General features: G+C 41.9%; 1 protein-coding gene across 1 annotated transcript in view; it reads right to left on the reverse strand.

The window, feature by feature from the left end:
• The window catches only part of LOC104280345 (collagen alpha-1(XXII) chain-like), an 88,401-nt gene extending 77,840 nt beyond the window's left edge, over positions 1-10,561 (reverse strand). The window contains exons 1-4 of the mRNA XM_009877965.1: positions 10,524-10,561; positions 9,243-9,351; positions 8,494-8,547; positions 3,059-3,112 (exon numbers count right to left, since the gene is read on the reverse strand). Coding sequence (XP_009876267.1) covers positions 3,059-3,112; positions 8,494-8,547; positions 9,243-9,351; positions 10,524-10,561 — 255 coding nt within the window. The remainder of the gene's footprint in view (positions 1-3,058; positions 3,113-8,493; positions 8,548-9,242; positions 9,352-10,523) is intronic.
• Between the last annotated feature and the right edge of the window lie 3,960 nt (positions 10,562-14,521).

The raw sequence follows: 14,521 nt of genomic DNA on the forward strand, positions 1-14,521 counted from the left end.
TCGACCTGCTGGTGACGCATCTTTTGATGCATCCCAGGCTACGGAAGGCCCTCCGGGTTGCAAGTACACACTGCTGGCTCATGTTGCTATTAAATAGAGCTGGCCTCAATATTGAGCTTATACTGGTTCTTGGACTTAGCATGTTCTTAAGCAATCTGGAACATGGTTTGCATATGCAATCTGTAACACTAAATCCAGAAGAAGTTTGGGGCTGTAAAAAGCCTTGATGACAGGGCATCTTCACCCCACTTTGTCTAGTCAGCCATGATTGCACCCCACATTAGCAGAAGACTCTGCTCCACGAAATGTGCATTACAGGCAGGGGTGATGAAAAAGATGTTGATGAAAGTACAACGAATGCATTTAGACAAAAGATTAAACTTGCAGTAGCCAGAAATGAAGCTGACACTTTCTTTACTACAACACAAATGGTGACTTTCTAAAGACTAGTCCTTGTTCATTGGCAACTGTACTATCCCATGTATTCTTTTATTTATTCAGCAATAACAGGAACAGCAACTTCACACCAAGAGAACATCACACTTCCTCTTTTCCTAGAAATCTTTCCAAGATGTATGGCCTTGTTCCCATCAGCCAAAAGCTGTCACTAGGGTATTTGGCACAATATGTCATCTTCTATGAAATCTAGGCACAATGCGTGGGTGGCTCCTGCCTTATGTTTCTAACACAAGAAAACATCGCCTCTGACTTTGCACAGGTCAGGATCCTTCATTTCCAGTGGACTGCATCATGAGACATAAATTCCTCTATGAAATGGTTCCAAACACATCTTCAGTCCATTAGTAGTTTGTGCCAGCTGCATTACAGCTAACTAAAGCACTGCACGCTTGTAGGAACTCCAACAAAAGGTCATATCTGCATCCCTGTCACAGGACAGGGACTCTGTGCATGTGCTGACTTCATTTACATCTTGGTTGAGGACCACAATGCAAAACTGAGCTTGGATCATATTGCAAACCAGTTTCACTCCAGCCCCTTTGAAGTATGCTACTTGAAAGGGTCCGAAGGTCCATCTTGCATTGTGATCTGTCTCTTATCTTACAAGATATTAGCACAGAATATTTATAAAATACCTCAGGGACCTGAGATAAAAAATTGTGCGGCATCATAACTTGAATACCCACTCATATAAAACAGCAGAGGGACCAGGCAAGCAGATGGTTAGTGACACTCATCTGTTCTACACAGGTCTGTTAAAAAGAGGTCCCAAATCTGCCTCTACCTATATCTGATTTTTCTTACCATAGTGAAATAAGTAACACCTATGCTAACTACAATGGCCCAGAGGTCCATGTGCAAGAGATCAGGAGCTTGTGTTTGTGCAGCTAAGCCTTCTTGTTTGGGTATGTGCAAGAGGGTTCAGGACAGCTCTGAGCTGTGCCTTCAGAGCCTGCCCTCACCTTACATCCAGTCATTTAAAACTAGACTCAGACAAACATTTGAGTTTTCTGCTCTTGGCATTTTAACTTCTAAGCCTGTCTAGAGAAATACTTGCTTTCTGCAGTCAAATTTATGTAAGACGGTAATCAATGCCTGGATTTATATTAGTGCTTTGTCAAGAACTTTACTAATGGTGAATCAGTAGTATCTGCTAATCTGTGCTTTCTCCCACACGTAGGTTATCCATGTAGATCCAGCAAGCCCAGGATTTTGATTCATCTCACATATTCAGTCACTGAATAATGGCTTTTAATTAAAAAAAAAAAAATCTATCCACCTAAGATGCCTGGTGACTAATAGAGACCCTTAGGAGAAGTCTAACTAGCTAGACACAACAGAGTCTAGGGAAATATTCAAAGCCAGTATGGATCAAACGACATCTCTAATCAAATGATCATTAGAAGGAGCATTTTGTGTCCTGTTGCAGATCCTGATGGATCACTGTCCTTTATCCAGCTAATACGCTCTATTAATCTTATTCAAGAAACAATGTTTAAGAGCAGGCTTTAAAACCAGGACAATTCAGAACTTGTCATCTCATAAGTAAAGCACAGCACAGTCATTTGCTGAAGAGATAAGGCGATATTTTCTGAAGACTGGAAAAGTACAAGAAAGCAAGTAAATGCCCTTTTTGCATTGTGGCATTAACATATGACTGCATGCCCCGTCTCCCCAAAAAGATGATTCCTAAAAGACACACTTACAGCTCAATTTAATATCATGCAATTCAATGGAACGGGTATAGAAAACGATCTAGCAAGGCATATGTTTTTTTTCCCCATACTGTCCTTTGCCCATAACGCTCCCATGTTCACAAGCATTGCTCTCACACCCACTCCTGTAACAGCTCTGGTGCTGACTCAAGTGCAGAGCATTGCAGGCAACCCCCATGACCTACACTATGGCTTAAGCTATGATCAGACCTCTCTGATGACTTAAAAATGTAACCCAACAACCAGCAGTTGATGGCTGAAGACTGAAGTGACTGCCTCCCCAAAGGCTAAACAGGTATCTCATTTCCACCCTTATCTGTTGTTTAGTGAGATGTTCTTCACACAAACAGCATGAAGCAAGGAAGGGCAGGTTCAGACCACACCTGAAATAATACCAGATGCACTGTGAAATCAGTAGCTGAATATTTCAAGACATAACTCCAAGTCAGAGAAAATTTAATATATATATTGTTGGGTTTTTTTAAATAAGAGGAAACTATCTAACCTCCTGGTAGATAATAGTATGACTTCCAGGACGAGAGCATTTCTCTGAATTTTCAACTGGTCCATATCACTAGTGGTCGTACATACTCAGAGCCATATCACAAATCCTCTTGGCAGCAAGGAGCAGATATAAATACGGAAGAGGAAATTAGAAGAAAGGCACTTTCCAAGGGTCCTGCAGGGCACTGCATACAATCTACGGACTGCAAGAGGTACTGAAAGTTTCTGGACCACAAAGAAATAACCAAAGAAAGGATCTGCGCCTCTAGAATCCTTATGTAAGTAGAAAAGTATGTCAAGTGGGTAAAAGTACCAAACCTTATCAAACAAAGCTGTCCACAGCCTCTTGAGATTTATATGAAATAAAAACAGCAACTCACCCTTTGACCTGGTAAACCAGGGACTCCAGGCTTGCCGTCCAGACCAGCTTCTCCCTTTAGAAGTGAAAAGTTTTAGAAAGTTAACTGAGTAAAAAAATCTGATGATCTATATAACAATTTCCTTGCTGGTTTTGTGCTACCGTTACTGCACAGCTACCTAGACAACTCTTACCTGATAATTACGTTGTCCTGTGTGCAGAAGAGAATAAGAAAACGATAGAGAGAAGTCACAATGCCCTGATTAAATACAGAGCACACAACTACTTTTAAATTACATAATTAAAACCAGATTTACCTAAGCAGCACATCTTTACAATGTCAGCAATTTTACAGAACCCAATCAACAGTGAAGCACAACACACAACTGAAACGTGAGGAAATATAGAGTATTTGCAGCAGTGACAATCTGAACAGAGATATCCTGCAGAGCTGCTTTATAAATTATAACTACACTAAGCAACCATTCAGTCAAAAAATTAAGAATGCTGTCACATCTAAATTGCTACAAAAATTGTGTTGCAATATACACGCCCATACTCAATTCTTATTTTGCATCCACAAAATATTTTAGCCAGGAACTTGTGGCATAAAGCCAATCCCTTTCACAGCAGAGATTCTCCGACCTTCTTTACACAGTAGCTTACAAGTTAACAGTGAGGACCTCTCTGAGATGTGTCGAATGCCCATACAGCTCTTCAGGATGTTGGCATTCGAAAAATAATCAGGTTCTGCATCACAACAGCCTTGAGGCAAAGTCTGCCTCTGTGTGATGTCCGGGGTGCCACCTCTAAATGTTCAGAGTAGCCGCCCCCAGCACACCTTCTCTCAGCAGTGAAGAAAACAGGAGGCTGGAATCACTAAAGATCTTACAGTCTGAATAATGTAAAAGATTTTGCATGTATGCTTCACACCACTCCAAGTCAGAGTTTCTAAAAGTTGCAAGTGGTGAGAGAAACAACTTACTGGAGGTCCGGGAAGTCCAGGCTGGCCTTGTGGTCCTCGTGGCCCAGGCTCTCCCTACAAAAATGTTTGGGTTTTTTTTTTATAAAAAGAGTATTAAAGTATCTGAATGAAAAAATATATGGGCACATTACTCATACTGGGTATCTGTACAGGACCCACACAATCCCCTTACTCACAGAACCTGAAGAACCAGTGCAGAAACCAGCTGGTTTTCTCCTTAATCCCTCAGCTACTTGAATTATCACCATTCACTAGACTGCCCACAGACTGATCCACCCACGTTCAGACTCCACCAGGCATTTATCCATTACTGGCTTTTTGTTTTTCCCAAGTAGATACTCTACCAAAGACACTGGGCTATCCTGGATATTCCAATAAAACACTGTGGGTTGGGGTTCGGTGGTGGAGAATAGCAATTCTTGCAAAAATCAGCTTCCACTGGAATTTCCCCTGAGCCAGTACAGCTGTGAGGGCCTTTAAAGTATAATTTATATGATGCATATCACTATATTAAATGACAGTTAAATACAAATTCTGCACCTACCAACACAAAATCAAAATTTAAATGCCTTCTATTTATACATAGGACTAGCAGGCTGACACAACGGGTGTTTCTTCCCTATTTGAGTGCCCAGGTTGAGAGACAAACTCAGCTTAAAACTCAAATACAGTTCAACTTTCCTATTAACCCTCCCCTCAGCTAAAAGAATTCCATAGCTGAGTCTCCCATTTATACTTCTCATTCACGTTAGATTCAACCTGATAAGGATATTGCCTTTTTTCCTTTCTTGTTTATTTTCTCCACTCTAACTAGAAAAACTTGCTTCTTTACGACCTGGAAATGCTTCTACTCACCTTAATTTTTGAAGCGCTACTTTAAAGCAAAATCTAAACTAAGAGGCAGTTGAACTACATAAAAGCATCCTTGCAACAGAAGAATAGATACTGAATCTCTCTTACTTGCTCTCCTTTCAGGCCTTCTGTATGCACCTGCAATGAAGAAGCAGAGTCACACAGGAGAGAAAGAGGAAGGACCGCACGGGAGGTGCCAGGGGTGTGGGTCCCCGCAGCCTTTCCCTCGGGATGCCCACACCAACTGCTCCAGCTCTGCAAACCCCGCTCCAGCTGGGGGGATGCTCTCTATTTAAAGTGCTCAGGCTGGCACAAGGTTTGCTCACTCAGTTACCAACGAAGCGAATTGTGTGGCTGTACAACAGCGAGAACTTAATTCGTTATCTCATCACTACGAATCAGCAGATTCGACGGCTCTTGTCTTATTTTAAATTACGAAGTCGCCCTGAATGAAGAAGGCATCATGTAAATAGCAGGCTGTCTTTCAAAACATGCATGACTCAGGCCTTCCTCCAGCTCCTCGGTGCAAGCCGTCACGGCTGTGACTGACAGCTGTCAGTCTTCTCTGCCCCTTCTCCACCCACCTCCTACAACCTTCAGCTCATTTTCAGGTTCTATTTGTATCTTTCAAAGTCTCTTGGCAACTACTGTCACGTCACCAATTTCACATTTAAGGAGAACAGTTAAAAGCCCTTACTGAAACACCTTTTTTTTTTTTTTCCCCCCTCCTTACTTTGCGTTCCACCTCATTCCGGATAAGGAAATTGCCTGGTGCCTTTCTAATCATTATCAGGGAGCTTCTCACTTCTTCTCTGTAGCACCCAGTCCTTTTTTATGGACAGTGTTACACCTAATATTCCTGGTGGCAGTGGCCCTTTAATGCTTTCTATCAATATCTAAGAGTGCTGTTTCCTGATTTAAATCCTTTTTTTTTTCTGAATAGTAAAAGCAATACTCTCCAACTGCTTTGTAACCAGCTCCTGCAGAACTCAGTTCTAGACCTCTTCTCTGCATGTTTTGTGGTAAGTCTTTCTGCATTCACTCAGAGATGACCCCTTCATACGGACAATACTAACCTCCTTGCTAACATCTGGAAATCCTTATGTCCCTGCTAGAGACACCTCTGCGGTCACCGAAGGCATTGCTGAAGGCAGAAGGAGGCACAAAGGCACGCAAACGTACTGCCACGGGAAAGATCAACCCCACCCTCTCCTATTTTCTGCTTTCTTTTTTATCACTGCTTTCCTGATTTCAGCACATCAAGTCCTAGTTGTCTCACAGTCCACTAGGAATTTTTCAGACACAAGCCAAGGAAAGATCATTCCCCCTCCTCAGAAATTGTCTTTTTCTTCCGCTGTCCCAACTCTCACATCAAGCCCATGACAAAGACACTCAGTAATTCAACTCAATTCTGAACTGTCATTTGTCTTTATAACTTTCACAGGCTCAACTTCCAAAGGCCACTAGGCATCAACTCCACAACTGTCCTGGAAACCTCACAGTCTTGCCACAGTACTGCTCTCTCGGAGGCACCTCAGACAATGTTTTCATTGCCTCTTCAAGTCTTAATCTTCACATTTCAAAATCTCCCCAAACTGTGGCCATGCATCTCCTTGTTGGAACTCATCGCTTGCCTTTAACTTTAAAGAATCTTCACTGCCTTAAACCTTATTTTCTTTTGGAAAAAACATTTAAGAACATCTCTCATGTAGTGAAGTCCTCCCACCTCCAGCTTCCACCTTTCTCTTCTCATGCAATAATGCCTACAATGTTTGAGAAAGCCGAAAAAAAAATCTTACTGAAGAGCCAGGCAACCCTGGAAGTCCTGGTTCACCCTGTGGGGAAACGTGAAAGAAATTAAAAAACATAGCACAAAACACAACATAGTACAATACATAACACAAAACAAAAGCAAAGCTCTGAGCATGTTTTCCAAATGCTGTTGGACATTCTTATTTCCAGTAACATCCCATAATTAAAAGACTTGAACATGCAATCCCAATTAACTCTTTTCTCTGCCTTGCAAATGAACACGTGCAGGAACTGGTTACGTTCTGTGTCACTGGGATGTTATCCATTGACTCTAACGACATTTAGTGACTTAAGATGAATGATGCACTAGGTGCACCACAACAATAAATCTGAGCTTCAAAAATCTTTAAATAGGTGTACACATACCACACAGATGAACCTGATTGATGCTTGGATCCCTAACAAAGCATGCAGGATGGATATTTAGGGGCCAAACCACATTTTTTTGTTAATGAGCAAAAAATCCTTGCAAAAAAGTAAAAAGTGAGAAATAGTACCATTTTCCCCAAGTCTTTTAACAGGGCAGTAAGAGTTTGCAGGACACTGCAAACACAAAAAGATGCTACACCCTCTTTACATGATTTATTGCCATCTAGGCTATCAATCTGTTCCAGCCCATTTTTCTCCAGCACCATCAACCCTTTATTACACTTTAAGACTACAGAATGTCAAGGGTTGGAAGGAACTTTGAAAGATCATCTAGTCCAACCCCCCTGCCAGAGCAGGATTCCCTAGATCACCAGACATCCAGAAGGTGTATCCTTTACTTTAGGTACAGACCAATGCAAAAATTATCATATAGTTTCCTTTCACACTTTAATTTATTCATTACTCAAGTAGGTCTCCAAACAACCCAGCACATCTCTCATGCTCTTTCCTCTTAAGACACGTTTCACTACTGTTTGTTATTTACTCTGAAGAGAGTCCATACTCTGTCAGAAAGACTGAAGAGACTGACATCAGCTGCTCTGAATGTAACGGAGCCAGGAGCTCAATGTCTGGAAGCACTAAATGTAGCCACTTTAGAGATATGGGATGAAACATTAAGAACTCGAGATTGCTCTCTGCTGCACACATCTTGGTGCTTATTATCGCAGTGGATGAGCCCTGCTTGTAGGTGTTCCTGAAACCTCACCTAGAGCTGTTGAATCTGAGTGGCAAACCAAAGGGGAATAGACAGGTTTGCTCCTGATCTCTGCATTCTTGGGTAAGGCTCACTGCCTTATCTAGAGGAGAAATTCAGAACTGGGAATGTCTTTCCACTCATGCCAAAGAAACGGGTAGGAAATATCGAACCCACAACATCGCCTCTAGCAGAGAGGAAAACGTAAAGCTGCCCTGTCAACTCTAACAACTCTGTAAAATAAGGGGTTCAAAACCGCTGCTAAGAACAGTAAATAATTATTCTATAGGTAAGAGGGCTGGACTTGCTTCATCATCCCTTTCTGAGTAGATTCTACATCTCCTTGGTGAGAAAACACAAACTTATTGACATTTTTATCCACTTTTCTTAGGTAATGCAGGTTTCCTGAGCCAGACTACTATGTATTTCCTTCTACTCCCACTATGAGGATTAAACTGAAAGCAGAGGAGCTATATAACCAGACATGATTTAACACTCAATTATACCCATTTCAGACTGAAGCAACATCAGAAAAAAATAAACACTTAAATACCTACAAGCTTCACTTAGACACAAATGAGATAAATACTAGGCCAACAGTCCTGGTATTTCCAGTACTGGGGGCCCATGGAAGAATTTTCAAATGTGAGTCCAAAGCCCTCCTGTGCATCCCATCCCAACTCACCTTTACTCCTTTGGTCCCACTGGCACCTGGAGGGCCTGGGCTGCCAGGAGGACCCTATAAACAGGTAAAATAGAGAGAAAAATCTATGTATTATATGCTGCAGATTATCAGCTGTCATTGCCTTGAAGTGTACTCTCTTAAGACTACACGTTTGGGTATTGGCAGCACAAATGGTTATCAGAAAGCCACGGAATCATAGAATGGTTTGAGCTGGAAGGGACCTTCACGATCATCTTTCCTGTAGCCTCCTTCAGGTACTGGAAGGTTGCCCTAAGGTCTCCCTGGAGCCTTCTCTTTTCCAGGCTCCAAAGCCCCAACTCTCAGCCTGTCCTCATAGGGGAGGTGTTCCAACCCCCGATCATCTTCGTGGTCCTCCTCAGGACCTGCTTGAGCAGGTCAACGTTACAGCCCATTACACTGGGGTTGGGGCTGATACAACATATGAGGCTGCCTCGGTTCTGCTGCGTAGAGAGGAAGGGGAATAAGGATGGAGATGCCACAGCAGCCACGGTAACAGCAATCCAATTTCAGCTGGTTCAGGACTGCAGTTCAGGGAGTACATCGGTGTCAAACGCAAAATTCAGGCATGAAGATTTGCCCGCTGCTAAGTGTCTAGACATGAATAAGGCAAAAAAAAAGCTTCAGAAAAACCCAGTTTCTGTAATAGGGTGACACTTTGAGAAATTGTTCCTTAGAAGTAGTAAACAATCGGCGTCCACCTTCACACGTCTCTGCAATTTCTCACTTACTCTTCGTTGTATATTTGCTCCAAACACAAACCAATCCTGTGTAGTGGGCATAGCGAACATAGTTCGATGCAATCCCAGTGCTGCATCTAGCACCAGAAAGTATTTCCATCTTATGAAGAGAGCAACAAACACTGAGCAATGTAAACTCTGGCTGAGGTGCAAAGCAGAGAGAAAGCAATGATTAACTGTCAGATCCCCGCTGGAGAAGCAGAAGAACATTTAGTGCAATAATGTCTATGACCTCACAGAGAAGAAGGTATAGATTTAATGAAGATTAAGACTCCTTAATGACACTATGCCTTGCCATCAAAACACAAAGGACGCGCCTGATACGGAAACACAAATACTTCCCAATAAAATAAAATTGAAATTCTGGCTGCTAAAAGAGCAAGAGCAGGCACTCGGGCAGTGTGTGACTGTCGTGCTTGTAAAGCATATTCAGGTCAGACCCCAGCTTTGTCTGCATGAGCTGCAGGATCGACCACCTGAAGGTGAACTACCCCGAGGATTTGACGTGCAGCTCCTCCACCTCTGCAACTGCAAAACCGTCCCTCCAAATGATCCTTTCCAGAGGGGAAAAGAGCAAGGGCTAGTGAATAGGATGCAGATGCAGCAGCCTGGAGGGTTCAGGCTCAAGGCTGGCAATGATTAGCTTCATGGCTTTTGGCAAACCATTTTAGCCTTTACTTCTTACTCTGTCCTTTGATAGTTAGACCAGAAAATCCTTGGAGTAAAGGATGTCTTTTATTAAGTATCATGCCCTGAGTAATGAAAGCAATCTTGTGGGATCTACAGATATCAGTTTTAGACAAAGCATTATCCATCTTATCAGCAGAAACGTTCTGTCTTTTAGAGTATTTGCTGGTTTCATTTTGTCTTAAAAATGTAAATAGTTCCAAGCCTTTTTTACTGAAAACAAACCAAATATATTAAACCCAGTTCTCCCCCTTTCATGTTGTGGGATGGAAAAAAAGTGTATGAAAATCAGGCTTAAGCTAAAGAAGTTTTATATGTGCTTCCTAATGTCTCTAATGAAAATTAAGGCAAACGTCAAATCTATTATGTTTAAGGGATTGGCTTTTCCTTAAGTGTACTGCACTACAATTTAATTCTAACACCAACCAAACAAAAACGAAACAGACATCCTTAGAATGAGTACAAAAACTGCTGATGCAATGGGCTCCTGCCATGTCTCAGCAGTGAGCCAGGATAAGTCTCAGATTTAGAATCAACTTCCACTTGTTCCAAGGAAAAGTCCCTCATCGTCTTTTTGCCACGTACCTGTTTCCCTTCCACACCCGGCTTTCCAGGGAACCCATCTAGGCCTCGTTCTCCCTGAAGAAAGAAGAAACCACTGTAACTCAAGTCACCATTCTGCAAGAGACACCCATGCTATCCACTCCAGCAATAAGAAATAAGGAGAGAAATTCAAACCAGCCCAATAGAGAAAATGACTGAAATCTCCACATGTGTAGTATGAAACATTGCTAGGAGCCTCTCTCCAGGAACAAGGAGGTGAACCAAGTGTAGTCAGAAGCAAACTTTTACCCTTTTCAAACTGTTGGCACCTGTCTATCTGGAAAACTCAGCACCAAACAGAATCACAGCTGGGATGCGAATTGAGAGGCGAGAAGCGGTTGAGTGCAAACTTTCCATGTTGGCATCTCTCCTCTGCCTGCTGAGGTGGGTCCATGCAAACTGGACAAAAGGTGCCAGGGGAACATCAGCCTGCAATAGCTCTTACAAAAATAATGAAAGCACAATCCAGCGATCTCTCATTTTTACCCAGGTAAGAAAAATCTTTCATTTTTTACCTTTGTTTCTGTAACCTGGGGGATCAATCAAACTATTCCTATATGTCTTTAGAGTTGGACAGTTCCCAAAGTCCACAGGCAATCTGTTCCACTATTTTTAACACCTGAAGATACACTTTCCCCCCTGACTTTTTTCTTGCTACAGTTTCAAACAAGTATGTCTTTCAAAAAACTGTTCCCTTCATCTTTACAATGGCCTTTTATGTATTTGAAGATTTATGGAACTTCTCTAGATCAAACAACCCCAACACTTTCAACTCTCCTCCATGGGCACCTTTTTCAGCCCTCTGACCATTTTTGTTGCTCTCATTTGTGCACTGTCCAGTCACTCTCTCCAGCTACCTGAGAGGACATTGCAGAGAGGCTGGTGCTGGTCTCTACTCACAGGTAATTAGCGACAGAACAAGAGGGAATGGCTTCAAACTGCAACAGGGCAAGTTTAGACTGGACATTAGGAAAAAATTTTTCACTGAAAGAGTGGTCAGACATGGAAACAGGCTGCTCAGTGAGGTGGTTGAGTCACCATCCCTGGAGGTGTTTAAAGGTCGTTTAGATGGGGTATTGAGGAAGACAGTTTAGGGGTAAGCTTTGTAATTAATGGTTGGACTCGATGATCCCAAGGGTCTTTTCCAACTTGAGTTATTCTATTCTATTTTTCATGTTTTCACTGCTGCTACGTGCCCAGAACTGGACACAGTTGAGGCTAACTTTGAGCAGAAATATTATTTCACATTTTATAACACATTATTCTCTTTAAATCCCAGGATAATGTTTACTTTACCTCAAAACCATTTCTGCAGGATGGTTCCTTAATCAGTTGCCCCCAATCTGCAGCAGTGTACAAGGATCGCCTTATATGTTTGAAGCATCCTACAGGGGTCCCTTCTCAATGTTATTTTCTGCTTTGGGAGATTACGCTTTCCATATCAGCTTGAATTCTGACCCTGACCTCCCCCACGCTTCCACATTCAAGTCTAACATATTTCATGTTTTATAAGCCAGGTCCTTGACAGAGATGATGACTAGATCAGTGAGATACTCCTGCAGAACTTCACTTCTCCCTTACAGATTGTGGCCCTTGCCCGTTCTTCAGATAAAACTCTGAAATTGGGACTTTCTCTCAGTCTGTAAAATGCTTAAACTTCTGTAAAACGAAACACTGATTTTGCTCGGATCCCGTACACACAGTCGAATGTAAATTATCAAATACACATCTGTGGCGCTATCACAGAATCCTATGACAGTGCCACAGTTAACATAAATGGGCATGTAGAAACAAAATCTACAAGCACAAGGAGTGCTTGACAGCAAAATATCAGTTGTGCTCCATTTTTTTAATATTTCAGACATTTTCATTCTGATCACCATCCCTCAGGTTCCCTGTTTGACCTCTGTTATTATCTGTAAACCCACCCTTATGGCATTGGATTTAATTAGCTCCCTTTGAAAACTACATTAGTTCAGCAAGTCAGAAATGAATTTGAAAATCAATTACTTTCTTCTTCCCCTTTAGAAAGCCAATCAGCCTGCTAACATAAATGTTATTTCAAAATTACATATCCAAGGGATGAAATTAGAGAGACCTGTACCCTACAGAAAGCAGATGAAAAACCAGCACCAGCCATCCAGATCTCCTTGCTTTTGGGGCAATAGTTTCCACATTAATGGTTTCCTTTGCACTGACTGAACGGGAGGTATCTTGAATCTGAGACCTTCAGTAAGCACTAGCCTGATATATTGCTGACAAAAGTGCAGAGTATTCTCAGGAGAATTTTTAACGTCAATACACTGCAGCAACGAGTACTTCACACATGCTGTTTTAGCTGCCAAAGCAGAGAAATGTAATGTGCTTACTGCTACTAATGGGGGCTGGGAAAGGCAAATGTATTATTTATACAAATATATACAATGAAGCTGTTTGAAAACACTCCAAACATTGCGTTTTCAGTTGTTTCTTCAGAAAAATCTGTTACAATAAATATTTGTTACTATTTTGTTTCCATTTTATAAAAAAGGCTATTCAGAGAAAGAAGGGTTTGGGTTTTTTTGTTGGGTTTTTTTTTCCAAAAGAGATAACAAAAACAGTAAAAGTTTTATTCTCAATTTTTTTTTGCTTTAAGACTCTATTTTCTTCTCCTGTGCTCTTCTGTTTTGGGTTTTCTTGGGGAAGAAAATGCTGAAGACTCATAAACAACAAAGGAAAAACCCAATCTCACAGAAATTTCAGTGCTGTTTTCTGACCTCTGCCTGTTAAAAAGTGTGACGATTTGCTGGACAAATGATTCCTTGAGAGCCTGCAGGGCCCTGAAAAAGACTGAAGGAGAGCAAACCCACTGCATAGATGGACCTGAGAGCAGCAGACCAGCCCTGCTACCTCCTTACATGAGCTCTTCTCCAACACAACAGATGTAGGGCAACGAAGCTGGTGAGGGGTCTAGAGAGCAAGTCTCATGAGGAGCACCTGAGGGAGCTGGGTTTTAGTCTGGAGGAGACTTGAGAGGAGACCTCATTGCTTTTCACAACTACCTGAAAGGAGGTTGTAGTGAGGTGAGTCCTGGTTTCTTCTCCTAAGTTACTAATTACAGGACAAGAGGAAATGGGCTCAAGTTGCACCAGTGGAGGCTTAGATATTAGGAAAAATTTCTTTATTGAAAGAGGAGTGAGGCACTGGAACAGGCTGCTCAGGGAAGTGATGGAGTCACCATCCCTGGAAATGTTCGAAAAACATGCAGATGTGGCACTTTGGGATGTGGTTTAGCGGTCATAGTAGTGTTGGGTAGACGGTTGGACCAGATGATCTTAGAGGTCTTTTCCAACCTTAATGATTCTATGATTTTATGATTCTATGATTTACAAGATAGACACAAGCTTATGCAGCAAAAGCAATGCTCATCGTGGTGAGCTGCTGCACACACTTAAATTAACATGCCAAGTATCACATACGTACATGGTTTACATTGGCAGGGAAGTGCATCATGCTTATCTCTGCAGAATCTTTCCTGAGGTCTACAGTGAGTCCACTGGATGCAGAAGGATGTGAGTTATTAGTTGTACCATGCAGTGGCTCTCCTAAAGAGTAGGTGTAACCGACACTTCAGGATTTGGGAACATCAATATTTAAATAGAATAACAGAATGTTTTAGGATGGAAGAGACTTTTACAGGTTATCTAGTCCACCCCACCTGCAGTGAGCAGGGAAATCTTCAACTAGATCAGGTTGCTCAGAGCCTCATCCAACCTGGCCTTTGAATGTTGCCAGGGATGGGGCTTCTAGCACCTCTCTGGGCAACCTGCTCCAGTGTTTCACCACCCTCACTGTAAAAAATTTCTTCCTTTTATCTAGTCTAAATCTACTTTTGTTTAGTTTAAAACCATTACCCCTTAGTTCCTAGGATAGAAGAAATCAGCAGCAAGATGTTATTACGGAATATTTAGCTTTTTTTAATACTAGGGTATATAGACCAA

The sequence above is a fragment of the Apaloderma vittatum genome, unplaced genomic scaffold (assembly GCF_000703405.1).
Source record: "Apaloderma vittatum isolate BGI_N311 unplaced genomic scaffold, ASM70340v1 scaffold2021, whole genome shotgun sequence".
In the NCBI taxonomy this organism is placed as follows: domain Eukaryota; kingdom Metazoa; phylum Chordata; class Aves; order Trogoniformes; family Trogonidae; genus Apaloderma; species Apaloderma vittatum.